Source organism: Corvus brachyrhynchos, unplaced genomic scaffold (assembly GCF_000691975.1).
Source record: "Corvus brachyrhynchos isolate BGI_N302 unplaced genomic scaffold, ASM69197v1 scaffold106, whole genome shotgun sequence".
Lineage (NCBI taxonomy): Eukaryota > Metazoa > Chordata > Aves > Passeriformes > Corvidae > Corvus > Corvus brachyrhynchos.
In genome coordinates this window covers 1,844,339-1,869,119 of record NW_008238834.1, presented here as the reverse complement: position 1 = coordinate 1,869,119, position 24,781 = coordinate 1,844,339, and the positions used below count along the sequence as shown (strand labels likewise).

At 38.8% G+C, this 24,781-nt stretch overlaps 1 protein-coding gene across 6 annotated transcripts in view; it reads left to right on the top strand.

The window, feature by feature from the left end:
• The window catches only part of LAMA3 (laminin subunit alpha 3), a 104,477-nt gene extending 80,125 nt beyond the window's left edge, over positions 1-24,352 (top strand). For 4 of the 6 annotated variants that reach the window (XM_017738291.1, XM_017738293.1, XM_017738290.1 and 1 more), the window contains 17 exons: positions 385-552; positions 1,675-1,871; positions 3,026-3,142; positions 3,665-3,816; positions 5,156-5,297; positions 5,893-5,992; positions 6,375-6,491; positions 6,575-6,754; positions 8,575-8,717; positions 9,763-9,936; positions 11,077-11,228; positions 11,327-11,489; positions 11,966-12,099; positions 12,591-12,738; positions 13,583-13,702; positions 14,626-14,744; positions 15,014-15,142. In XM_017738291.1, coding sequence (XP_017593780.1) covers positions 385-552; positions 1,675-1,871; positions 3,026-3,142; positions 3,665-3,816; positions 5,156-5,297; positions 5,893-5,992; positions 6,375-6,491; positions 6,575-6,754; positions 8,575-8,717; positions 9,763-9,936; positions 11,077-11,228; positions 11,327-11,489; positions 11,966-12,099; positions 12,591-12,738; positions 13,583-13,702; positions 14,626-14,744; positions 15,014-15,059 — 2,372 coding nt within the window. In that variant the 3' untranslated portion in view covers positions 15,060-15,142. Of the gene's footprint in view, positions 1-384; positions 553-1,674; positions 1,872-3,025; positions 3,143-3,664; positions 3,817-5,115; positions 5,298-5,892; positions 5,993-6,374; positions 6,492-6,574; positions 6,755-8,574; positions 8,718-9,762; positions 9,937-11,076; positions 11,229-11,326; positions 11,490-11,965; positions 12,100-12,590; positions 12,739-13,582; positions 13,703-14,625; positions 14,745-15,013; positions 15,143-16,280; positions 16,422-17,146; positions 17,278-18,127; positions 18,263-19,971; positions 20,117-20,418; positions 20,571-20,962; positions 21,153-21,444; positions 21,586-22,391; positions 22,552-22,685; positions 22,814-22,931; positions 23,026-23,370; positions 23,491-23,657 lie in introns of those variants that run through there. The other 2 variants (XM_017738295.1, XR_001863330.1) reach the window with 2 other exon arrangements.
• The last annotated feature ends 429 nt before the right edge of the window (positions 24,353-24,781 follow it).

The following is a 24,781-nucleotide window of genomic DNA, read 5'->3' as shown; positions in this document are numbered from 1 at the left end:
AAAGGGACAGAGAAGCTTCACTACAGGGACATTTTGAGCAACAAATTTGACTATCCTGACTCAAGTCTAACTTTGTTCTGGGTTGTTATCATGGGCTCTTTAAAGTTAGAAGTTTAAAATTATTGCTGTGAACTTGGTCATTTGGGACAAATTCCAAGGCCAGTGCTGTCTTACTATCTCTGGTTGTGTGACATGGGATACTTTTCGTCCTAATAGAATTAATGCAAAATGGATTTGCTTCATTAAGGAAAAAATAAGACTTGCCTATTGCTGAATTTGTTAATGAAGCAGATCCATCTCAGAAAAGAGGTTGGCCCCATCATTGGAGCATTTTGAATAGGTTTAAGCACATCCTCTTTTTAACTTTGAGAGTGTTTTTTTCAGTGCTCTTGGAACAGATAGCTGGTACAAATGGAGGAGGTAACAACCTGCCCCTGGGAGATGCCTCTGAAGAACTGGCCGAAGCTCATCGCATGATGGCAGAGATGCGGAACCGCAACTTCAGCCAACTTCAAGCTGAGGCAGAGAAGGAGAGAACGGAAGCTCAGCAGTGTAAGTGCTTGTTCTCTCAGCTTCTGACTTTCTAGAAAGATCAGTCTTAAATCTGAAGCATTATTGACTGGGTTGGAGTGGAGGGAAGGGCTTTTTGCAGTGTATCTCTGAGATGTGTAGCTGTTGTTAGTCAACAGGAAAGTGGTAGTTCTGGAGGGGATTTAAAGGCATTTTTAGTTGTTATAGATGAAAATGGGTTGAGCTGGGGAAGAAACCCAGTAGATCCTCTTTTTGTAACTACATCAATCTCAGTAAAATAAAGATGTAGCCAATCCTTATACACCTATGCAATACTTCTGTGTATTGTAAGAGATGGGCAGTGGTACATAGAGTTATTTTAGAGGAATTGCATGTTTAATTTAACAATAGATTTTTGAGAAGACGCTAGAGTAGTCCAAGGACCAGATCATACAAGGACGAGGAGGTTCAGGAGTTCTAGTTGCACTAGTTGTACTCCCTGTCATGTTCTCTGCATGTGTTTTGGATTGGGACATTCAGAAACTTGATTCCAGACAGCAGAGACATCAAGAAAAGGCTTATCTCCTAACCAGAGGCATAGTAGAGGAATATGAAGGACCATATGAGTGACAGTCAATTTCCATCAACCTTGAACCTTGATACCTACCTCTGAGTGACTCTTCTGTATCCTGTTTTGTCAGCAGTGAAGTGGACATGCTTAAGAGTGTGGTTAATTTGACATCTTTTGTGTTCCTATGTTCTTTGAAATTAAATGTGCCCATATCTCTCCACTGATTACAGAGGAGGCTTTGATAACCAGCACAGTTGTAGATGTCTACGTTGTAGATGAAATTGCTGATGAAATTATGTTATTTCCATATAAAAAAGAAAATTAGTATTTTCAGATCAGCCTCATCCTTACTTAATTTAGAGAACATTTATCTGTGCTCTGTGTCTTCAGCCGCAAACTAGTGAGCAGATTTGATCCAGTGAGATGTTGACTAGTACCTTTGCTATAGCAGCATTGGAATTAGCACTGCAGAAGATGCTCAGTTCACACAAGTACATCTTCAGAATCCTAAATGTCAAGCCCTTTTTAACTAAGTTCGTTCTGGTTCCCTTCTTCTCTGAACAAAACTTTTCTTTCTGGTCCTGATACTGCAGTACTGACACGTGTTAAGAATGAACTACAAAAGTACCACCAAGAAAATAATGGGCTTATTAAAGCTGTGAGGGATGCACTGAATGAGTATGAATCCAAAATCACTGACCTTCGTGAAGCTCTGAATGATGCGACGGGACAAATCAAGGAGGCTGCAGGCTTAAACAGAGATAATGCAGTTCTGTTAGAAGACATTAAGGTAATGTTTGGGTTCAGGAGAAAAAAGTTAAACCTCAGAAGATAAGAAGTGGTTTTGGTTGCTGCTTTTGACCTCACAAAGCCAAGCAGCCCGAATTCTTTAGACTTTCTTCAGGATCTCTTTCCATCTTCTGCTATGTGTATGGACAGGTATAAATGTAGTGTATTACAAAAAATAATGCCCTAAGGTATATTACTGTGTCCCTCAGCTGTAGGGAGGAGGAGAGAAGATCCAGCAGGCAGGAATTGTGCAGCAAGGTTGATTTATTTAATTATTTTACAAACTCTTTTATAGACTTTTTTCTTCATAGTCTAATTGGACAAGGATCAGCCACCCCTTGGGGTGATTGGCTAAAATCCTAAAACATCCATTGTCAAAATATTTTTCTACTATATCATAAAGAAGACTTCTCAAGGTTGCAGGTGTTTGGTTGTTTACAGAACTCTGCTACCTCTTCTGTGAGAGAGAAAAGTCTTTCACGGACTTAGAAAATAGCAAGAAAATCCTTGCTAGCAGCATTTTTGTATCCACAGTAGTGTACTGCTGCTTATGGCCTCTTTGTGTGACCAGAACAGCATGACACAGACACAGCTCTGATGAGAGCAGGGAAGGAAGGATGAGAGCAGAAAAGTGCTCTTCTTACCACTTCTCTTCAGCTGCCACTAGTGTTTTTGTTTCCTTTTCTAGACCAAATTCCTGATGCTGATGTAATTTTCATAGTAAATTCTTTAAAGTATTTAGCTTTAACAACCATGAAAGATAGGAGCAAAAATGTGTGCAATACTGTTAAATTATTTGGGATTAATGTTCTACAGAACAGGTTCTGAGGTCTCATCAGGACAAGGACCAGCTGTTATTACTGAGCAGTGTTTGATTTTTAGAGCTGGTAAAATAGTACAAGGAATAAGTGCTGCAGAACACATTCTTTTAATTGTGGTTTTGCTGGAATGCATCACTGGTTTAGCACACTCATGTCCGTATTTTAAAAAAAAAAAAGTGACTGTACCTTTGGTAGATCCTACTGCCAGCTAGTTTAGGTATGGGTTTGTTGTTTTGTTTTGTTTTGTTTTTTAAATTTTGGTTTCAAGATAAGGTTTTTCCTGCCCCTTTTCTTAACTCAATCACATGTTGTTCAACTTTTCATTTTTCCTCAGAAACGGATTGAGGAGATAAATGTGGAACAGAATGGTGTCTTGAATATTCTGAGCTCTGCCCGATCTTCCCTGACAGAAGCCAAGAGTCTACTTGGATTATTGCAAGAGAGCAAAGAGGTAAAAAGTTAACCACCTTAAGAGAGGGTTAAAAACCCCAATATCTTGTTGGAGATGAGGCTTATCTGAGCCAGTCAAGAAAGAAATGATCTCATGGCCCATCCTGGATGCAAAAGGAGCCTTCCTGCACAGGTTTCTGTAAGAGAAGCTTGTTTGAGGGTTGCGATGTGTCTGAGGAAGACACTGAGCTGCAGATACCAGAATTTGGGAGAACATCTATGAGAAGTACCATAAGCAATTGTGCTATTTTTGTATTTCTTTCTGGCTAATTGCTTTTAGCCACCGTCAGAGGCAAGATACTAGGCTAGAAGGGTCTTTGATCTGACTCAGCTTTTATGTAATGGGTCTGGAAGCACAATGTAATGACTGCCACTTGTTTCCAGTAACCTGCAGAATAAGTTGGAAGGGAATGTTTTTCCCTTTGATCTCCTCAGGTGCAAGGTATGTGTAACACTGAAGTAGACATGGACAAAATCAAATATGTACAAATAAAAATAAAATTATATCGTTTTAAAACTGTAGGAATATGAAAGCCTGGCTGCTCAACTGGATGGTGCAAGGAAGGATATGAATGAAAAAGTGGCAAATCTCTCCTCAGCAAGCAAAGAACCACTGGTGGTGAGGGCTGAGGAACACGCCAGATCTTTGCAAGATTTGGCAAAGCAACTGGAAGAGTATGTTGCCATTTCTGTAAATGAGTAATTTTTGTACAGAGCATCTGTGGTTGTAATGGTCTGTCTGTAACTTCACGTGCTTTTATAACCATTCGCAAAGCTAGAGAAATTAAGTTGGTTTCTTTCTGCTTCTTCACAATGTACAGAAGTTTTCTTTTTCTCCAAAAACCAGATCTTCCCTTATTTTTCCTGGTTTTTTACTCCCAGAAGCGTGAACTCCCGTATTACCATTTCATAGTACGGTACTAACACTTCATTAACATCTTACTAACAAGAGAAAATCCTCATGTACAGAGTGGGAGGATGTTTAGCATATTTTTTTGGTAGAGTTATTTCAGGTACTCATACTCAAGGATGCTTTTATGATATCAAAGAATTGAGGAAAATAATTGGAATAAATGCTGTCCTGGCAGTCTTCAGGCACACCTGCTTAGCAGTATGGAGGAAAAGACCTCCTTTAGTTTTCTCATCCTTCAAGGAATCTTCGAGAAAGGCAAAAATATTATAAACTTGATAGGAATCAAGTGTTTCTCTCTCCATTATTTGTACTTTACACTGAATTATGAGAGAGGTTTTGGAAGCCTTCTGTGGTACATCAGAACAAAATGGAAAAAAAAAAGGTGAAATCCTGATTTATTTTTGCCTGTGCATATTGTTTGCTTTTTGTCATTACACCAACTAGAAAGTCTCAAAAAGTTAATTCCAAAATACCTAACTTGGCTGGAAAATTCTTGATTAAAACCCCATATTTTTATTACTTTTTTTGTTAGTTTTCAGTGTGATTTTTTTCAGTTAAGAAGGCACTGTTCTCACAAATACAAGGCAGCTCATACTAGACAATTGAATAGTTCACAGGGAGTGGATAGAAGAGATTTTGTCTGTTTCTGATTCCAGAGCTGCTGTGCTGGTTCTTGGGGAAAACACAAAAGGTCTTGTAGTTGCTCCATCTTGTGATTCATCAGGGTGCTGGAGCAGCCAGAGATGATGTGAAACCTACAGTTCTCTGAATTCCTCTTAACTGAATTGTATTTGGAGGGCTGTGATTGAGGTGCCTTATTGTTGACCACGTGCTTTGGTGAATTCTTTCTATCTTAATCATTTAAAGGCTGCTTTGGAGTACCACAGCTTTTCCACACGCCTAAACTTATCCTGTCATCTGAAGAATCTTTCCATGTTGGGTCTGCCTCCAAGTTTGCTATTTTTGCAGCATGAAGTTACAGATCTAATTGAAAAACATCTTCTGTATTGGTGCTACTTAGAAAATAGTGAGTTCAGATCTGTTCGGAATACATCTCGCAGCCTTGGAAGAAGGCTGCATTTTTCTCCCTGTTTCCCACAGGATAAAGAACAGTGCCAGGAAGGATGAGCTGGTAGGCTGTGCTGTGGAAGCTTCTACTGTCTATGACAATATCATTGGTGCCATCAAGGCAGCAGAGGAGGCAGCCAACAAAGCTGGGAAAGCAGCTGACTCAGCTTTATCGGTAAGTGTCAGTAAGTGGCCAGATGATGGTAAAGTTGTTACAACCGGATTTTTATTTTCTTTAACTGTCACAGTGGCCCCAAAATCAAACACCTGTGTGTCTTGACATGCTTTATTTTTCTGGGACCTTTATATGAGTTGCTATTCTGCATGTTGATGAATTAGTCTTGGCTTGGCACTAACCAAGCCAATTACTGCCTTTCTTTTGGGACTGCCCGTATGAATATTGACTGTTGCTTTCAGTGCAAAATAAAGAGATTGTACAAGGCAACCCTGGTAATCACTGCAGGTGATTTTACTCTTTTACTCTGCACTACTAACACCCACAAGCTCTTCAGCAGAGTTATAACATCTAACAGGTGTATTCTAGTAATTTCCTCCTAATGCCCTAAAATCCATCTGAAGTTTGCTAAAGACCAAGGTTGTAGTATGCTTAAATTACCCTTGATAGTTGTTACTAAAGGTGATGTTCTTCACATGAGATCTCTGCCTGTGTAGAGTTGGGCGTTCTTTAAATTGGATTGGGCTCTCATTTTTACTCTTAAAATTTTAATGTAATTATCAGCAATCTTACAGTACCATGCTTCTATTATCAGACTGTGAAGAGAGAAGACCTATCAGGAAAAGCTGCAAGGTTAAAAACTGAGAGCAGTACACTCAGGGATCAAGCACAGGAGACTAAAAGGACATTGCAAGGTACTAAGAAAGAAAGTGGTACTAGAAATGTTGACACAGCATGAGAAGCTTTCATTGAACCATAAATTGTCACATCTCAGCAAAGCCCTGCAGCACTTGTTTAATGAAAAGAAGCTAGTTCCATTACAGTGGGACATTTTGTGATGGTTATTTCCAATGGCAGAAAGGCGAGAAAGTAGATTTCCTGCTTCTGCTATGCTCTGTGCCTTTGCAGTACTCCTGTCCAGCAAATCCTTTGCCTTGTACTTGTTTTGCAGTGGACTCAATGCTCAGTGGCAGCATGAGCTGTGTAAGAGTGTAGACAAGTGCTGCAACGCCGCCTGTCCAACAGAAAGTTGATATTTTTGTTTAAAATTCACATGGGGCTTTCACTGTTTTGCAGCTCTTGGTCCAAACCTCGAGGACCTAAAGCAAAGACTTGATGTTGCTGATAGAAAGAAGAATACACTGCAAACTGATCTTCTCTCTGCTCAAAACAATCTCAAGGGGATAAACAGAGGTTTGTTACTTAGAGATCCCTTCTGGCCTGCCCCTTTCATCTGTTACTGTAAGAATTTGCACGTTCATTTCTCTGTGTTTCAGGTGACATTGACAGCATCATCACCAGTGCAAGGAACATGGCAGAAAATGCCAGCTCTGTCACGGATAGTGTGTTGGGTGAACTGGCCCCAATTAAAGCAGAAGTGGAAAAAATTAAGAGTAACTATGGAAGCACACAGAGTTCCAGCTTCAATAAAGCACTGACAGAGGCAAACAATTCAGGTATTGCAGGTGCTTCAGATCACTGTTAGGTGACCATGGCCAGTTTTGCAGCAGAAGCTTTAGTCATTCAAAAGTCAGGCACGTACCATAAAGTTAGTATTGTGAGCTTCCTTTCTGCTGTGCCTGTCCCTTTCTACATGCAATAAAGTGACTCAGGCCATTCTGTGGCATGTGTTAAAAGCTGGTGCCGTGGCTGGTCTCTAAAGACTTGGAGGCCAGTGGCAAGCAGGGTGCCCTAGGGTTCTGTACAGGGTCCAATCCCGTTTAACATCTTCATTAATGATCTGGATGATGAGGCAGAGTGTGCCCTCAGCACGTTTGCTCCTGACACTGAACTGGGAGGAGTGGCTGATACACCAGAGGGTCGTGCTGCCATCCAGACAAACCTCAACAGGCTGTGGAAATAGACTGCCTGGAACCTCATGAAGTCCAACAAGGAGAAGTCCTGCACCTGAGGAGAAATAAATCCATGAACCAGTATAGGCTGAGTGGGTGGCCAAGGTGGAAAAAAACTTTGTAGAAAAGGACCTAGGGGTCCTGGTGGGCACCAAGGTGAAGATGAGCCAGCAATGTGCCCTTGGGGTAAAAGGCTGAAACACAGGAGGTTCCCTCTGAACATGACAAAACACTTATTTTACTGTGAGGGTGACTGAGCGCTGGCATAGGCTGCCCAGAGGGGTTGTGTAGTCTCCGTCCTTGGGAATATTCAGAAGTTGCCTAGACACAATTCTGGCTCTAGGTGGCCCTGCTTGAACATGGGGATTGGACGTTATGACCTCCAGAGGTTCCTTCCAACTTCAGCTGCTCTGTGATTATGTGATTTTCTACTACATTGGCTAGAGAAGGGCCCTAGACAATTACCTTAGGCTACATGTCTGTTAGCTGAAATGAAGTGAAAAGGATTGCACAGAGTCTGTGCTGAATACAAAATAAGGGACAATCACATTCACAAACAACTTCATTTTACATCTTTTCAGCAGTTTTATCTGATAAAGTCAAGTAAGAGGAAAACATTTTAAATAATATAAATACAAGAGCTAGTCCTGGATGGTATTGCAGGGCTATAAATCATCCTTGAAGTTATGAGACTGGTTTATAAGTCATATTTAGAAGAACAAAAGGTCTGGATTTCATTTTATTTGCCTTCTGCATCATAGGGATGAAGTCTGCAAATACATTCAGGTTGTGGTGTTTTTGTTTTGGCTTTGGCTTTTGCAGTCACAGGAGATGAGGAATTGTTTCCTGTTATAATGAAAGTTGAGATTTTCATCATATTTTCTTTTCTCCTGAAATAAACCTGGCCAGATAATGTAAGACTCACTACTAAATAGTTCTGACTAGCAGCCTTGACACAGGAGTATAATTCGTGCCCTGCTCAGGCCAGCAGCCTGCCTACCCCAGTATTCATTCTCTGATGGTGGCAGCAGGAGATGCTACTCAGGCAGTGCACATAAGCCTGAATCCTGTCTTCTGTACTTTATCCTCATTCTCCCCTAGCATCCACAGCCACTGAATAATAATGTTAGAGACCACACTGCTGTTCTACTTAATATTTTTTTCTGGGCCTTTATCTAAAACATTTTTGGAAGTACTGATTCTGATTGCTTCTGCAAATACCTTTGGCCACAAATTCCAAGAGTACAATAACCTCTGTATAAACTGCTACTTTTAGTGAGAGCTCCCTAATATTGTAGGACCAGTCAAAACTGTTCTGTCATTACCCTGCCCTCTGCTTTCCTGATAATTGTGTAGCGATACCGTATTTCTGCATCTTGCCTTCCTCCTCCTTTTTAACATCAATGATTTTTCTTTCATTGCAGTAAACAATTTGACAAACCAGCTTCCAGATCTGTTCAACAAGATCAAAAGTATCAACCAACAGCTGATGCCGATAAGCAACATCTCTGAGAACATCAATCGCATAAGAGAGCTGATTCAGCAGGCAAGAGATGCTGCAAATAAGGTCTGTCCTGAGCATTGCAATCATGCTTGACCTGTTTGGATACACAACAGTACTTTCGTTCCTCTCTCTCTTTCTAAATCATTTTATTTAAATGTGTGTGAAAGACCAGGCATAAATTTAATTCAACGGCACTGCCCAGCAATTGAAGTAACTGTGATGATGGGAAGCATAATAATTAGTACATAAAAATGACAGGATGCAGTAGCATCCTGCTACATCTTTCTCCCATTAGTTTTTTTTCCCAGGGCATCTCTGTAATACTTATTTGTTCAGCAGCCTCTTGCCTTCCAAGGTACATTGTGCTGGCTTTGGCAGCAGGGACAGAGTTGGCTCTGCAGCTTAGAGACAGGGCTCTCCACCCATGCACGGCCAATTGAAAGCTGATACTGCCAAAAAAGTTGCGCAGCCCTGTGCTCTCATTACTCCAGCTGCTCCAAGATGTTAGAAGCTGACTACTAGCACCTTATTAGACTGCCCTTTCTCATTTAAGCAACTGCTGTAGTGGCTGGTGATAGTGTGGTGTCAGGTCCCTAAGAAGCATCCCTGAGATCACCACAAATAGCCTAGAGTTACAGAGAATAAGAGGAGTCAGTGATCATGGTGTATTTAGCTGTAATAGGACATGTCTTTATAATATCAGAGGTGTGTTGTAATTCCCAGCAGACAGTCAAGTCCAGCTAAGTGAGGCATCAGGATGTGTTTGTAGACATCTAAATAATTCACAGACTTGCTCTTTAGAGCTGCAGGGCACATCCTTCCCTGTCCGTGTATTGAAGATAGTAGATACTTGACAGAGGCACAGTTGATTAATAGATGTCTGGAATAAAAAAGTGCTGTGTTAAGTATTGATAATACAGACTACTGTGTTATCCAGTCTGCTTCCTAATTATTTTGTTTGGTAGGATCAGAGTCCAAATCTGTGGTAACTGATGGCTGAAACATGACTAGGATGTGTAACAGGTTACTTTGCAATTAAACACACCAGTGAAATAGGAGCAGTAGCAATAGTTAATTGTAACATGCTGAACTTTGGTTTTCTTCACAGGTTTCTATTCCTATGAGGTTCAATGGCAGCTCTGGTGTAGAGGTTCGACCTCCGAGCAACCTTGAAGATCTGAAAGGCTATACTTCACTTTCCTTGTTTATCCAAAGACCTCAGCAAAGATCCAACATCCAACAGGGGGAAAATAGGTTTGTCTTGTACCTGGGTGATAAAGATGTAGGTATATTTTGATATTTAATCTGATTTTTAGACTAGACACCGTGTTTTGAGAAAAGGATGGGAAGTGACCTGTTCTGACTGAAGTTTGTAGCTACTGTTGGCCTATTTGTTTACAATTGCCTTTAAGTGGTGGTAAAAGTGTTTTGTTCATTCCTTCCCTGGCAAAGTAACTAATAAGTGGCTGAGCCTTGGCCTTTGATGCTTTGCTATTTTGCTCCTTTGGAAGTTACTTCTTTGTCATGGGTACCATCACACAGTCTTATCAGAACTGTCAGTTTCTGCAGCAGTCAGCACAAACTCAGCCCAACTCCTGCCTTAGAGCTTTGACTCTTTTCACAATATAAGTCACTCTGAGTTTCTCTGTTGGTTAAAAAAAAAAAATGCAATCATTTCAGTTTTAAAATTCAGCCCCTCAGCTCTTCATTTTTTTGTTTTCTGAATATGCAGAATAATGCAGACCTGCTTGTGCATTCAGGTTTGCTCAATCACCATCAAACAATTCAAAAATTTCCTGCATGTGGTTCCTAGTCTTGTTATTTGACAGCTGCTGTATCTGTAGTGAGTCTCATGCCTACACAGAAAGCTGTTAAGAGGTATTTGTTCTACACTGGATTTTATATTTTTACCCCTGAATAACTAGCTGGGACATCCATTGAAAGCATTTTAATCATTACTTCTGAAATACAGTATCTTGAAGAAATAAAATGTGATTTTTTGGGGAAAATGACTTCTTCCAGTCACCTCAGTAGGAACCATTGTCCATCACTGAGTGTTGTTGTGAACATCTTTTTTATTTCACAGATGTTGAGTCTGATTCTGAGTAAAGGTGTCATGTTTTCATTGCTTTAGCTGGGAGATGTTACAAGTGACAAAAATATTTTAGATACTATTTTTACAAAAATAAAAAGCCACGCATGACTTTTCAATTAGTTTATAACTATATTAATTGAATCAGTGCAACATATAGGATTACAATTTTTTCTTCCCAGAACTTACAAACTTAATTCTCATCATTAGGTGCGTGGATTTCTTATGACTCATGCACAGCATGTTGATGTCTCTGAGGAAGTAACTGTGGTATTTTACCTTCATTAAAATTAAAGATTTATTAATTATTATTTGCTTTGCTACTTTTAGACCTCCAAGGACTACATTGGTATGGCTGTGAAAGAGGGTTACCTTACTTGTGTCTATAACCTGGGAGATGGTGATGGAGAAATAAGAGTGCAGTCATTGCTGACTGAAAGCAAAACTGAGGAAGCTGTTATGGATCAAGTTACGTTTGAAAGGTATAAGATCCACGGTGTACAAGAGTCTTCTCAAAAACCTGCTAATAACATCTTTTATTAGTGTGATGTGATATTCTGCCTGTCTGTTTTGGTTTTAGGATTTACCAGTATGCAAAGCTGAAGTACGTCAAAGCCGCAACCTCAGTTTCTCCAGATTATGAAAACCCTAGGAGTGCAAGCAGTGGAGACAGTGACATGCTCCTAAATCTTGATCCCAGCAGTGTTGTCTTTTACGTTGGAGGATACCCAACAGATTTTAGGGTACAAAGAGCTTCTTAGTGTTTTAAAAAGATTTGGTGTTAATAATCCCATTTTTCTTATGAGTAAAGATTGCAACTAGCAGTCTTTCAAAAACATGTGTAAAAGTTTATCTATGTCAGTAGGAATAGATGGGATGCAAGGAGATGCTACTTCCTACAGAATCTGCCTGGCTTGTAGAATGCTAGAGCTCAGAGAAGGGAGCATGCTGATACTTCACTTGCCGAGGAAAGCATGAAACCTGTTCAGCCCTGCTACATACTGTTCCCAATCCATGTGACTCTTTTAAATTGTGCTGCAGTACACCTAGGGTGGTATCCGACAGTTTGGATATTATATACAAGCATATAATATCTTTTTTATATATTTAGAATGTCATATTCTGTCTTAATAATGTTTGCAGTAAGTCTTAGCAGATAACAATGTAAAATTTTGTTAGCTAATTTTGATGAAATGGTTTTAATAACACTGTTTTTCAGCCTCCACATAATCTCAACTATCCTCATTATGAAGGCTGCATTGAGTTACACAGCCTAAATGAGCGTATTGTCAGCCTTTACAACTTCAAGAGGACTTTTAATCTCAACACCACTGAAGTGCAACCCTGCAGAAGGTATGATATGAACACAGAAGTGTTTCACAGTTCTGTGATTTTATCATTATGAATTCTTGCCTTTTCACATCCAGAAGAATAACCACTGTAGCTAAACTGGTGATTTTTTTCTAACTTTTGGTCATTATTACATTTCTTAGAGAAAATCCTCAGTAATGACATGATTCACGTTTATGGCAATCTCAATCTGTTTAAATTTAAGTGTTATAAAATCCAGACACAATTTGTGGACTAATGTGTTCAGCTACTTTATAAAGTAAATATTACAATAAGTTTAAAAACGTCTGTCATTAATGATTTCCTCTCTAAAGACCATATATGAGTCTGATAGAAGCCAGTAGAAGGCTTTCTCTCTGCTTGGGTTAGATCAGAATTTGGACCTATACCAAATGGTTTAACTTCATCTTTTTAAAAATTATAATGGCAATAAGTACATGTGGTAGAAGTTCTTGCTCTCATATATTCACACCTGTGACATTGAATTATTGCAGGTATAAAGAAGAGACTGACCAAAGCTATTTCGAGGGCACTGGTTATGCCAGTATCACAGTGAGACAAGGAAGTGCTGAACAAGAACGGTATGAGCAGACAATTGAGACGACTGCAGATGAAGGCATCGTGTTTTTTGCAGCAAATGGGGTAATGTGTGGAATGCTTCTGTCTGTTTTGTGGTTGAAGAACATCTTAAAAATCTTGCTTATTAAAGAACATGTTAGATTTAGTAATAACTGCAAGGAAATGTCTTAGAAGTGTTATTTCATCTGTGTGGAAAATTAGTAGAGTCTGCTGTATGTGTAATGTCATATGGTTTAGTCTTGGGTAGTTGTGCAAGAAACAGGGAGTTGGACTTACAGGTCCCTCCAGCTTGAGATAGTCTATGATTCTACAGTGGTTGGTGAATACTTACTTTGTCAGCGCTGAGTGAAAACCATTCTAAGAAGCTCCTCCATTAGGCCATGCAGAGAATTAAGAACTGGGGGCAGGAAAGGAGAAATGCAATTGGAATCAAATCAATGCTGGAATATTGAAATCCTCCAAAATTGGAAGTGCACTCTTCCCAAATCTAGATATGTGTGGAAACAGAGTAAGAAAGAATATAGGAAGGGACATGATGACTTTTACCTGTAAAGATGCTCAAAACCACAGTGCTGCTACTTATCTAGTAATCTTGTAGGTGTATTTGCAATCACTGGGACATACTCTGGATAATTTTTCAATGCTGTAAAAAGTCAGTAAACATTTGAAATGACACAAAGTCCTTTAGAGATTTGGAGAATACCTGGAGCTGATAGCAGATCTGTTTATAATAGTTTAAAGTAATTATGATGGATTCATAAAAGTTTTAGTCTGCCTTGTGTTATCATTTCCCTGAAAAGCTTTCTTGAAGCAACTAGATAGCTTCATTAAAATTATTCATATGAAAGTGCAATATATATCTGAAATTGTGGCAGTTTAATTGTGGTGGTGTTTTTTTTTATTTCAGGATCAGTTCATCAGTGTGCTCATTAAAAATGGTCGTACAGTTTTTAGATACAAACTTGACTCTGAAACTCCAAAAGAAGTAGAAGCCAAAAAAATTGTAAATGATGGAACATATCAACAAGTATGTAATTTTAAAGAATCAAGGGATCATTATTTGTAAAAATACACATTAACTGAAACTGTCCTGTTGTAAAGTTTAGTTGTGGAGTTTTCCTTTTGTGTGAGGAAATCAAGTCACTGGGGATTAGTTTGGACATGTGAAAATTAATCTTTCTCTTGTCCTGCTTTAATGTGAATAGTTCAGTTTTTTTAACAGTGAAACCACCAAAGGAAAAAACTTGGTCAGAGCAGTGCTTTACATAAAGATAGCTGTGTACATTGCAATTATTTGCATTAGTTTCATACTTAGATTAGTGTTTTCACCACCTAAGGGTTTATTTTTTCAGGGTGGGCTGATCTTTATAGAGATAACTCTTCGGCAGTCTTTGTTGTTGGCTTGTTTCCTTAGCTTCAGTCCAGCTCTTTTGCAGCAGTACCAGAGCGAAATCGTAAATATATTGTTAAAAACCTTTGATTTCCTTGTTGGTTAGTTCTCCCTTTTCCCCTTAATATATTTCCAACTAAATAGTGTAAGCTGCAGGGTCTGCTGCAAGGAATCTTTATGCTCTACTGGGTCAAGTTACCGTCAGCCAGATGACTGACTTAGTTTTTGTGTCAGGCAGCAGCTTCTGAATCTTCAGCTGCAAATACAAGACAATATCTGAATCTTAGCTGAGGCGTGTCTTTAGGGCAATCTTTCAGATGAAAATAAAACCTCACCTTGTATTTGGATAGTTGAACATTTTCCTTAGGTATTTGGCTTTGACTAAATTCCCAAAGTTTGCAAAGTACCTTAGAACTACCGCAGTTATCCTTGATTTAAGTCACTAGTAAACAAGAGGAGGGGGGAAAAAACCACTGTGTCCTGCTCTGGGGGTACTTTTAATCAGCGGAATGACTTTGTTTCTTCCAAGTGAAATGATTCTCATTATTCGTGTATTTCAGATTACTTTGGTGCTTGACCGAAAAAACAGAGTTGTGTATGTCAGTCCTGGTATTAAAGCCAACATACGTGTCTTCAGTTTCACTGAGTACTACCTAGGTGGAGTTCCATCTTTTCTACGGGATTCCATTTAAACTCTTTCCTTACACAATTTCTTTCACGCTCTGTTTCAACTATCTAGTGTGACATAAAAAATCAAGTGTATAATACATGATTGTAATCTGTGATTTTTGGCTAATGGTGAGATCTTTGTTGGGGTGCATCCTAAAGATTGGGTTTGATCAGCACGAGGTATGTGTACACAAGAAAGATTGCTCTCAATCTCTTGTTACTATAGTGGTGTGTGCTTTGAAATGCCAGGCTACTGAACTCTTTTTCCTTCCCCTCCCTGGAACCAGCTTTAATATATCCACACCTCCATTCCGGGGCTGCATGAAGAACGTGAAAACCCCAATCACTGCATCTGTTGTTTTTGATAAGACTTTTGGTGTCAGCAAGAAATGTTCAGATGACTGGAAGGTAACTAATTAATTTCCTCAAAAGCTTCTGCTGGAGTTCACAGACTCTGGTTTGTCTATAAATCCTGGGCCATTATGTTTTGCTTAGGTCAAAAATTATATTTGGTTAACATATGATGGCAGTAAAAGAACCTGCATTGGGTATGAAGATACAGAAATAAAAGAGACATCACCCCCACTGTGATAGCTTGTTACAGCACATAGTCCACCCTCTTATTTAATACTGTTTACAATTAAGTATTCATATTTACCATATAAGCTTGTTGGCTTCCAGTTGCTGTTATTGACTAGGCTGGAATACTTAATATTGCACTGTGTCTTTCCTCTTGCCAAGGTGTTTACACTTCCTAATTAAATGACTTCTCAGCCTTTTTTCTTGAAATATCTTAACAGGCTACTTCCATTGAAGTCTCTCATTCTAAGGCTCCACTCATCTGATTGTTTCGTAGTTATTTTCTGTGCATCCTTGAGTTTTGCCACATTCTTTTTAAAACGGGACAATGTGACATTTCAGTGCTGGCTTAACCAGTGCTGCGTGGAGAGATGAAAACTGTCCTCCTTCTGCTTCTACTTACTGCTACTTAATGGTGCATGATCTCATTTGCCCTTTTTACTCATTTGCCCTTTGCACTGAAAGTCTGTGCTTATTTTCTTTCACTTGTGGCATCTAAACTTTTCACAGAGCATTTTCTTCACGGACAATCTTTGCAGAGGATCTAGTCTTCATTCTCTGTATCTGTACAACTTCTCATATATTAAAAGGTGTCCTATGACTCACATAGTTTCAGTTATGTAGCTCATCTGCATGGCTTCCTAGTTACAAACTGTTCCTCCAGCTACTCAGTTTTGTGTCCCCAAATGTGAAAACTTTCAAAGCCAGAGTAGCTAGAGATGAACAGCTGATTGTTCTCAGCAAGTCTCCTCTCCCTTTTTAGAGTTTCTCATATCATAGTTAACGCTGGTGAAACTAACTCTGGCAGTCTGTTCTGTACTGAAATAATGGTTTTTGAGGTTTGCTTTGTGCTTGGTTTTGACTGGAGCTGATCACAATTATGTTGAGTGGGGCAGCCGTTGTCTCATATTGGCGTTTCTTCTGATTAAAAGGAAGATCACTGAAATCATTATTTTCTCTCTTTCAGCTTGTCAGATCTGCAGCTTTCTCCAAGGAGGGAACACTGAGCCTGAGTGCAGCAGATTTCCCATTTCCCAAGGATTTCCAAGTTGGCTTTGGCTTTCAGACCACAGCTTCAACTGGAACACTCTTAAATTACAATCTACGGGTATGAAACACATTCTGCTTTAGCATATGTGATAGGTTTTATCTCTGAATCAGTCATGTCAGTTTGTGTCATAAGTCTCATGTAAATTCCTGTATTTGAAGGCAAGAAATGCCTTTTGAGCATGGCATCTTGCATGTCATAGGCCAGAGAAATGCATTCTGGCAATTTCTTCACATGGCCAACAAGTAGTTTGATGAGTAACTGAGCTTTGAACTAGAGCTTTGTGCAGAATAGCTCACACACCTGACACCACCATCCCAATATGTTGCCTAATTGGCTGGAAATTTTCTCAAGAAGAAATGGCTTTCTGCCCACACAGAAATGTTACCATGTCCAAATAGGCAGAGGACAGGGATTGGTTTTGGCTATGATCCCTCAGAAAGCAGGGAAGTTTAAGTAGAACCCCATTCTGGCTGGCTGGAGGAGCTAAGAAGTGAGTGCACACCAGGCATTTGGGAAGTGGAGAACTGACTCCTTCGTTTCTGGGAAAAATAAACAAATATTTTAAATAAATGTTTGCTCTTCAGAGGTATTTTGAAACAGAAGCTATGCTAATCATGCAGAACTTCATATAACATCTGGTACTAGATGACTGAGAAATGCAGTACTAGTGTAAGAAAATTCGTTGCCTACTGGAGGCCACTGAGAACTGCATTAATGGCAGTAGCAAGAACTAACGGCTCTTGCATTTATTTAGCTGATCATTTGGTGGGGTTCTTTTACAGCCTGATGTTCTTTCCATCTTTCTGAGTCCTGGCTCTGTAACTGCAAAGATGCGAGATAAGGAAATCAAACTGGAAAAGAAATATGAAGATGGGTCAATGCATTATGTGACAGTAATAAAAACAGACAACAGGTGAGTCCAGTTCTTCTGGTTCTTATATGTTGCGGTTGGAGAAAGAAAATTCAAATTTTGTGGGACTCATTCTTTGGATAAATAGCTAGAAATAATCTCTTCTAGCAGAGGATGGTGAAATAATGAAGGGAAAGGACATTTGGTCTATGAATGCACATGCTGGTACCTGTGATGTTTCAGCTGTACCCTACTATGCATTTCTTTTATAGGTTGTGTGAGTTTTGACTGCTTGTCTAGCTGGAGCTTTGAAGTCTTTGGAGTTCTTCCCCTTCCCATAACCTTCATGTGTGTCCCTGTAATACAGGTGGTTAAAGGACCAGGGAATAAGCAAATACTGTGACTGTTCCATCAATAATGATCTGTTATGCAGATATGAGATATTAGAAGAGACAATTTACTGAAAAGCTCCTAAATCATACTGGTTGCTGTGGAATGCATGAAGGGACATAAATGTTAATTGAACTGGAAAGTTTTGAACAGTTGGCTATAACTTTGGGTGATTATAACTCAATACTGTCTGTACCATTTTGACACAAAGAATTAAATCCTATCCCATAGTTGGCAATAACAGCTTTTTCATTAATTTCAGTTGCATCAGGATTTCACTGTAGTACTGAAGTAAGAGCTTCAACTCTTGCTCATTGTCTAATATGGAAAAGCAGAGCAATTTCACAGCAGTCAATAAGCACATACTGAAAAAGTCCCAGAAGTAAGCTAATGAAGCTCTAGCATAATCACAATGTAACAAGAAAACACATCTGTCAAATGGTTCTTTTATATATATATGTTTCATTTTGTTTCCTAACTATTTCTTTATATATCATGCTTATTTTTATTCACTTTGTTTCAGAGTAACTCTGATGGTTGATGATGAGTCAAAAGCAGTTGACTCTCCCAGGACATCAAGCGCACAGGAATCAAACAGACCTATAAAATTTGGTGGAGATAATTTTGAAGGTTGCATCTCAAACATCTTTATTAAAAGGTATTTGGTGTAGAAAGGATTATGTTTCATACATTTTGGCCTGTTCTCCTTCTTTAATCATATTAAAATTACTTCTTGCTAAAATGCTTTTTTCCTCCAGGAATGCATAACTTTGTTGCCCTCAAATACTCTTTCATTCAGGTATATTATACATGGAATCCAATTATAATTAAATCTGCTGTTCAGATGTAAAGGAATTTTAGTCTGAATCGTACCTGTTTAGTAGTGTGTTAGCCAAAGAATGAAGTCTGCAGAGTGAATTGGATATGTCCCAACAAGGTATCCAAAAAGATTTGCTAGATTGTATTGTTATAGCTCCCCAGGGAACCAGGTAATGAAAGGAGCAGAGCTACTGACAGAACCAAAACAGTTACAGAAACAAGTGAGAGCATATGTGTACAAATCATCTGCATGATTTAGGCTGTCTCCTTATTCATGTGTTTGTCTGATTGTTAGAGACACCTTACAGGCAAAATTTAGGAGAAAAAATATGCATAAATATGTTTCTAGAAGAAAAGCATTCCATGAGTCATAAGTCATGTCCCAGTGGGGCTTTGTGTTAGCTAATTTTGATGAGTCTTTATACACGTATAGAGTTTTCAAGAAATAGTGTAAATATGTTTCTAGAAGAAAAGCATTCCATGAGTCGTAAGTCACGTCCCTTTGTGTTAGCTAATTTTGTTGAGTCTTTACACGTGTGTAGAGTTTTCAAAAAATAGTGTCTTTTGATTTGATTGTCATACAACCAGGGAATGGGTTGGGCTGGGAGGCACCTTTAAAGATCCTCTAGTTTTACCCCTCTGCAATGGGCAGGGACACTTTCCAAGTGCTCAAATTATGTGTTCATTTAAAGCGCTACAAGACAATGAAGTAACCTATATATTAAACGTCACGTCAGAAAACAAATTTGGAAAGATTTTGTGCAAAAAGAGATAAAGAATTAATACTGTAGCTGGTCTGATGGAGTGAATGGAGAATTACCAGCATTAAAGAAGTTCAGGTTCTACTCCCAACTCTACCACTCTTCTCATAAAAAGCCACAAGCAAAGAGCTTTGTTGCTTTTTTGTAGCTGTAAAGTTTTTTGTCATTTACTGATTAGAGATGCTTTGTACAACTTAGAAAATTATAGTATTACTTAGTATTATTCTTTATATACATAGTAAATTGGCTTTGACCGTCTTTCTGATAATTTGGTTGTAATACTAGAGCTACATATGAAGATGTGATGGGCTTTGCCCCTTGATAAAACTCATTAGAACGTCTTATTTAAGGAGAGAGTGAAGCAGAACATGATGGTGCCATATTTTCTTGATTTGAAACTGGTTATGTATAATTAACAAAGTTTTGTAGTCTGATTCAGAAATCTTATTCAATCAAGGCTGCTGTCATTTTTTTTCCTCTTTTTTCAAGGGCCATATATGTTTGTGGTTTTTAAATAGCTTTTGTCAAAAATCACTTTGTTTAGAAAAGATGAGAACAAAACATCGGAGTTTTTCTATAGCCAAAAAGAAATGAGCAGAACCAGGGAAAATATGATTTACAGCATTGAATGTACATTTTTCATTGAAAAATAAAAATTGGTACTTTAACATTGTGTCACTGGGAAATATATTTTGTGCAGAACACAGTTTTATAATATGTTTGTTGTAGATTACACTAAAGAAAAGGAATGCTGAGTCACAGCACTTAACTGCTTTCATCACTACAGGGCAGGTCAGCTCCCTGGGGTTCAAAATCTTGTTGATAATACTGGCAAGAGTGGTGTATCCCTTGGAGCTTGCCAGGAATACGAAAACGTTGAACCAATGCTGCTGCAGGAATTTAAAAATCCTCTCAGGCTTAAGATGCTCAAGGTATGCTTATTGTTGCTGTCATCTTTGCTCCATATTGATGCCCAGGCTGTGTCTGCACAGCCATCATTTCTGGAACTGAGATTCAGATGTTCTTTCTTTCCTTACATCTCACATCTGAAGCAAGTTCTCTCTCTGCTGGAGTTTCATGCTAAGCCCACACCTGTCTAGAGTGACAACAGCTTTTCTGTCATTTAGGGAAGGCTGTGGACTGCCTTGGGTGGGAACTGTTAAATGTGTTGATTAAAATGTTTCTATTTATGTGCGCATGTAGTAAATGTTTCAGTTCCATCTTCCGTTTACAGAATGAAAAATACCTTGATTATTTGAAAGCTGCTAGTGTGCAAAACCATACTCTGCCAGCTCAGTTTCATGACAGTAGTGAAGCATATCTCCTTGGAAGCATCCCCAACAGTTTCATGTCCTACATGTTTTCTCCATTGTTATCTACAGACAGGTAATAAAAACGTTCTCTGTTCTCCTCCTAATACTTGAATTGTCAAAGCTGCTTGACTCTTTGGGTGTTGAGTGTAAGGATTTTCTTCTTGCTTATGTCTTGGGCCGTAACAAAAGGTGGTTTTAAAGGCTCAGGTATTTTTTTTTCTGTGCAAACATTTACCTAAACTGAGTAGATTGAATGGGATGTGGTGGACAATTATGGTACATGTTGATGCCAGTTCCTTATCCTGAATGTGTCAAGTTTCATTCACATTCAGACATGCAGTGTACTCCATGTTTCCACCAAAATGCTATTCTGCATTTCACAAATGGAGTTTCACTGGAGAACAGAAAAGATACAACAACTAACAAAATAGACCTATACTTGAATATGCTTACTTTCCACTACAGGTTACATTTTTCTGTAGATGTACGGACTCGATCATCAAGAGGATTAATAGTTTTCATGGAAGAAAGCTCTGAGGACTCTTACATGGCTCTCCACATTTCAAAAGGACGTTTTGTCTTTTCACTTGGCTCTGGAGAAAAACAAATCAAAGTCAAAACCAGTATTAAATACAATGATGGGCAATGGCACACTGTAAGTAGTATGGAACCACAGTGAAAGCATAACTAGCATTCAGCAGGCACAGCCCACTGCATTTTTAAGAGAGTAGAAACTCAGTTTTGGTCATCAGAAATTAATTCCTATGCCTGAAAGTTCACGTGGTTACAGGTCTCTGAGAGACCTTGTTGAGACTGAAGGTCTCAGAATGTTATTTTCAGTTTAAATATTTCAACAATATGGTGTCTAGTTTAAAGACAAAGAAAATCTCCAGCGGCTTTCATTGGCCTTTGGGTTTTTTATTCTCTTATGTTTGCCTCCTGGAAAGGTGGTCTTCAGCACAGATGGGAAGAACGCCCGCCTTGTTGTTGATGGTCTAAGGGCCCAGCACAGAAGATTGGCAACAAATTCTGCCATCAGCGTTAAGCCACCAATCTACGTGGGAGGGCTGCCATCACTGAAAAAACAGGTAAATAATTGGCACATCCACCCACACACACTCCCCATGCTGCACTAATTTACATGGGAAAGTCTTTAATATGCAGGATTTCCACGCTGAAAAGCTTTGGGGGGGATTTCCAAGCACTGCGTGAGCAGCATCTGTGACTAGTGTTTGCAGTGGTTCATTACAGATCTTTTTCCTCACCTGTTCACACAGCCTTCATCTGGACCCATATTTTCAATATGTTGCTGAGACACTGATGACAACCACGTACTGTTTTCATTTTTATTCCTTAAAAATAGGGAAGACCAAAGTCACATTTTTAATTCCAGAAATACCATCTTTCTGCAGAACATTTACCTCAGTGGATTAAGCAACAATCAGTAGAGAAGAAAAAGAATAATTCTCATTAAGGAATTATGGATGTAGAACTGGATTTCAATCTGAAATACGTGTCGTTTCTATTTAAAAAATGGGACAATTAATGATCCAGGGCATTTTATAAAATCAGATTTAAATAAACAGACTTAGGAAGGGAAGGGATGCTTGGGATTTCACAATTCTTCTTGCATTGTATTTTTGACACATCATTGGGAAGCATCTGTTCTACAGGCAGGAGTCATGTTAACTCAGAATCAACTATTACCGTGTTTCAAGCACTTTTGTAGAATTTTGGAATATTTTTTCATTGTATCAAAGATGGTTTTAGGTGCCTTTAGTGCCAGTTGGGTTTCTATAGTCCAAGAGTCCAAAAGAACTGATGTTTAGTATTATTACTAAAAATAAAAGAAGCCATAATGCTTTAGAATTTGTGTTTCGAAATATGCTTTCAGAATATACCAATGAAGAGTTTCAAGGGTTGCCTGAGGAATTTTAAGATGAATGGAAGAGTCATGAATGCACCTCAACAAAAAAATGGCATACTTCCATGTCCGGATGTTCCCATGGACACAGGGATTTACTTCTTTAATGAAGGAGGATATATCACCATTGGTAAGCAGTGTAGAGATTATGGTAAATGGAATTACGTCTGATGTGTGTATGTGTATGGGTCATTTGTTTTTACATGGTTTTCTAATTATCTCCTCCTATGATCATTCCTCTCCCCACTGTTTAATCCTCCACAGGTAATTTGCTGATGGGATTGGATTTTAGGATTGTATTTACCATTCGACCAAGGAGTTCAACTGGTGTACTCCTCCATGCCGGAAGCAAGCAAGACAACTACTTGACTATTTACATGAGAGGAGGAAAGGTGGGCACAGTCTGTTTCCATTCCAGCTGTATTGCCCTCATTCAGCAGGGGGAATTCTGACCTTCCTCTGTTGCTCCTGTTCTTTGTCACAGTAGCTTAACAGATAACTCCTTTACAGGTCGTTGCTGCGGGAAATAGTGGTGCTGGAGAATTCCAGACATCAGTCACACCTAAAAAACCTCTGTCTGATGGACAGTGGCATACCATTGCAGGTACGTTGCACATACCATTTCTTTTGAAGCTTTGAAGGGATGGTGGGCACAGAGCACTGCAGCTCCAAATTTTTACTGAATCATTTTACTTCTGTTTAGTCTGAGAATACTCTTTAGACAAGGTAAGTGTCTTGGGTAAATTAAAGGCTTTACATAAGATTTTTTTTGGTGGGGTCTGTTAAGCCCCAGATGACCTAGGTTTGTCAGTCTGACTCTGAATTAAAATAAAATCTGTTTTTTCTATGCCTTAAATTTCAAGAAAGATGCTATTTAAAAACAGTGCCATACCTAGCTGATTCTTTAATAGGGTTGAGAAAGAGTTCTCATTTACCTGCTTCTTTGCAGTCTCTCAGAAGAAGAACACTGTGCAGCTAGAGGTGGGCACACAGAGTAACTATACCACTGAACTTCAATCCTCTCCTCCTAGAAGTGTGTATCAGCCACTCTACTTTGGCAAAATTCCAGGTAATATTATTGCTTATTATTTTTTCATGTTTTTTCCTTTCCAAAACAAAGGTCCCATCCATTCATGTAGTCCTATATCATTCCCCCTTTTTGAAAGCCTTGCAATAATTAATGTTCTTTGAAATAATTCTTATTAACTTGGTCTTCCCACCTTTTTTTTTTAATAGCAAATTTGGACATCTCGTGGCTTCCAGTTAAAGACCCATTTTTTGGCTGTCTTCGGAATATTACCATCAATGACAAACATGTCTCCACCAGGAGAATTTCAGAGGTTCATGGTGGAGTGAATTTGCACAGGTGCCCAGAGAAGTAACTCTGCTGTTACAGTCATTGTGCACATGTGGGCTGTGTCTGCTGAAGAACTGTGTGGATTCCCCTTTGCTGGTCAGCATCAGGCTGCTTGTTCTGAACAGCCGGTGAGCAAATGCATCCTCTGGATGTGGACTGTGCCAAAGCAAACAAAAAGTATTTGCTTTGATAAACTCCCTTTTAAATGTTACTGATTTCCAGGGTAATCTGTTGTGCCTTTTGAGATATATGCAGAAAATATAATTGCTTATACCCTATGGGGCCAAATTCTGCTCTCACCCGCAACAGCAGAGACTTGAGTAACTCCAATGTCTTAATTTTGGAAATTTGCCTTAATGTTGGTCATCATAAGAGCAAATTTGATCCATTAATATAAAGAATTTTATAAAAATATAAATTTCTTTGGATTATTGTTTATAAAATGTACATTGATGTTAATGTAATAATAATAATATAAATGGAGTTTGAAGCACTTTAAGGAGTGAAACTCTGGGGGTTTGTTACAAAGTTAGGAATTGTGGGACCAAATAAAGGCAGTGTGTTCCTAAAACCATTCATTTTCCTGTTTGGTTGTTTTAACCTGGTAGGTTTTTAATGAGCTTTTTAGAAGCTGCTAAATCCTGCTTGCTTTGTCCAAATATTTCTGTTGGTTTGAAGATGCTGATTTGCCTGAATAAGCAGATATCCATCATCTCTGCTCATCACAATTCGGTTATCTAAAAATCTGAAAAACAGAGTCATTCTTTTGCAATCTTCAGAGCCAGAGAGTCTCCTCCATAGGCAATTATTTTTCTAATGAAATGAAGAAAAGTTTTATCAAGAATAGCAGCTCATCTGCTACAATTATGGAGCACGAATTACAGGACTAACCCAGCAAAACTGTTTTCTTCAACATTCAAATCTTTATTTTGTACCTGATTGTGACCCATGGTGGAGGGCAGGGAACCCAGTTTGCTTTATTCTTCTGAGTAGAGGGCTGGAC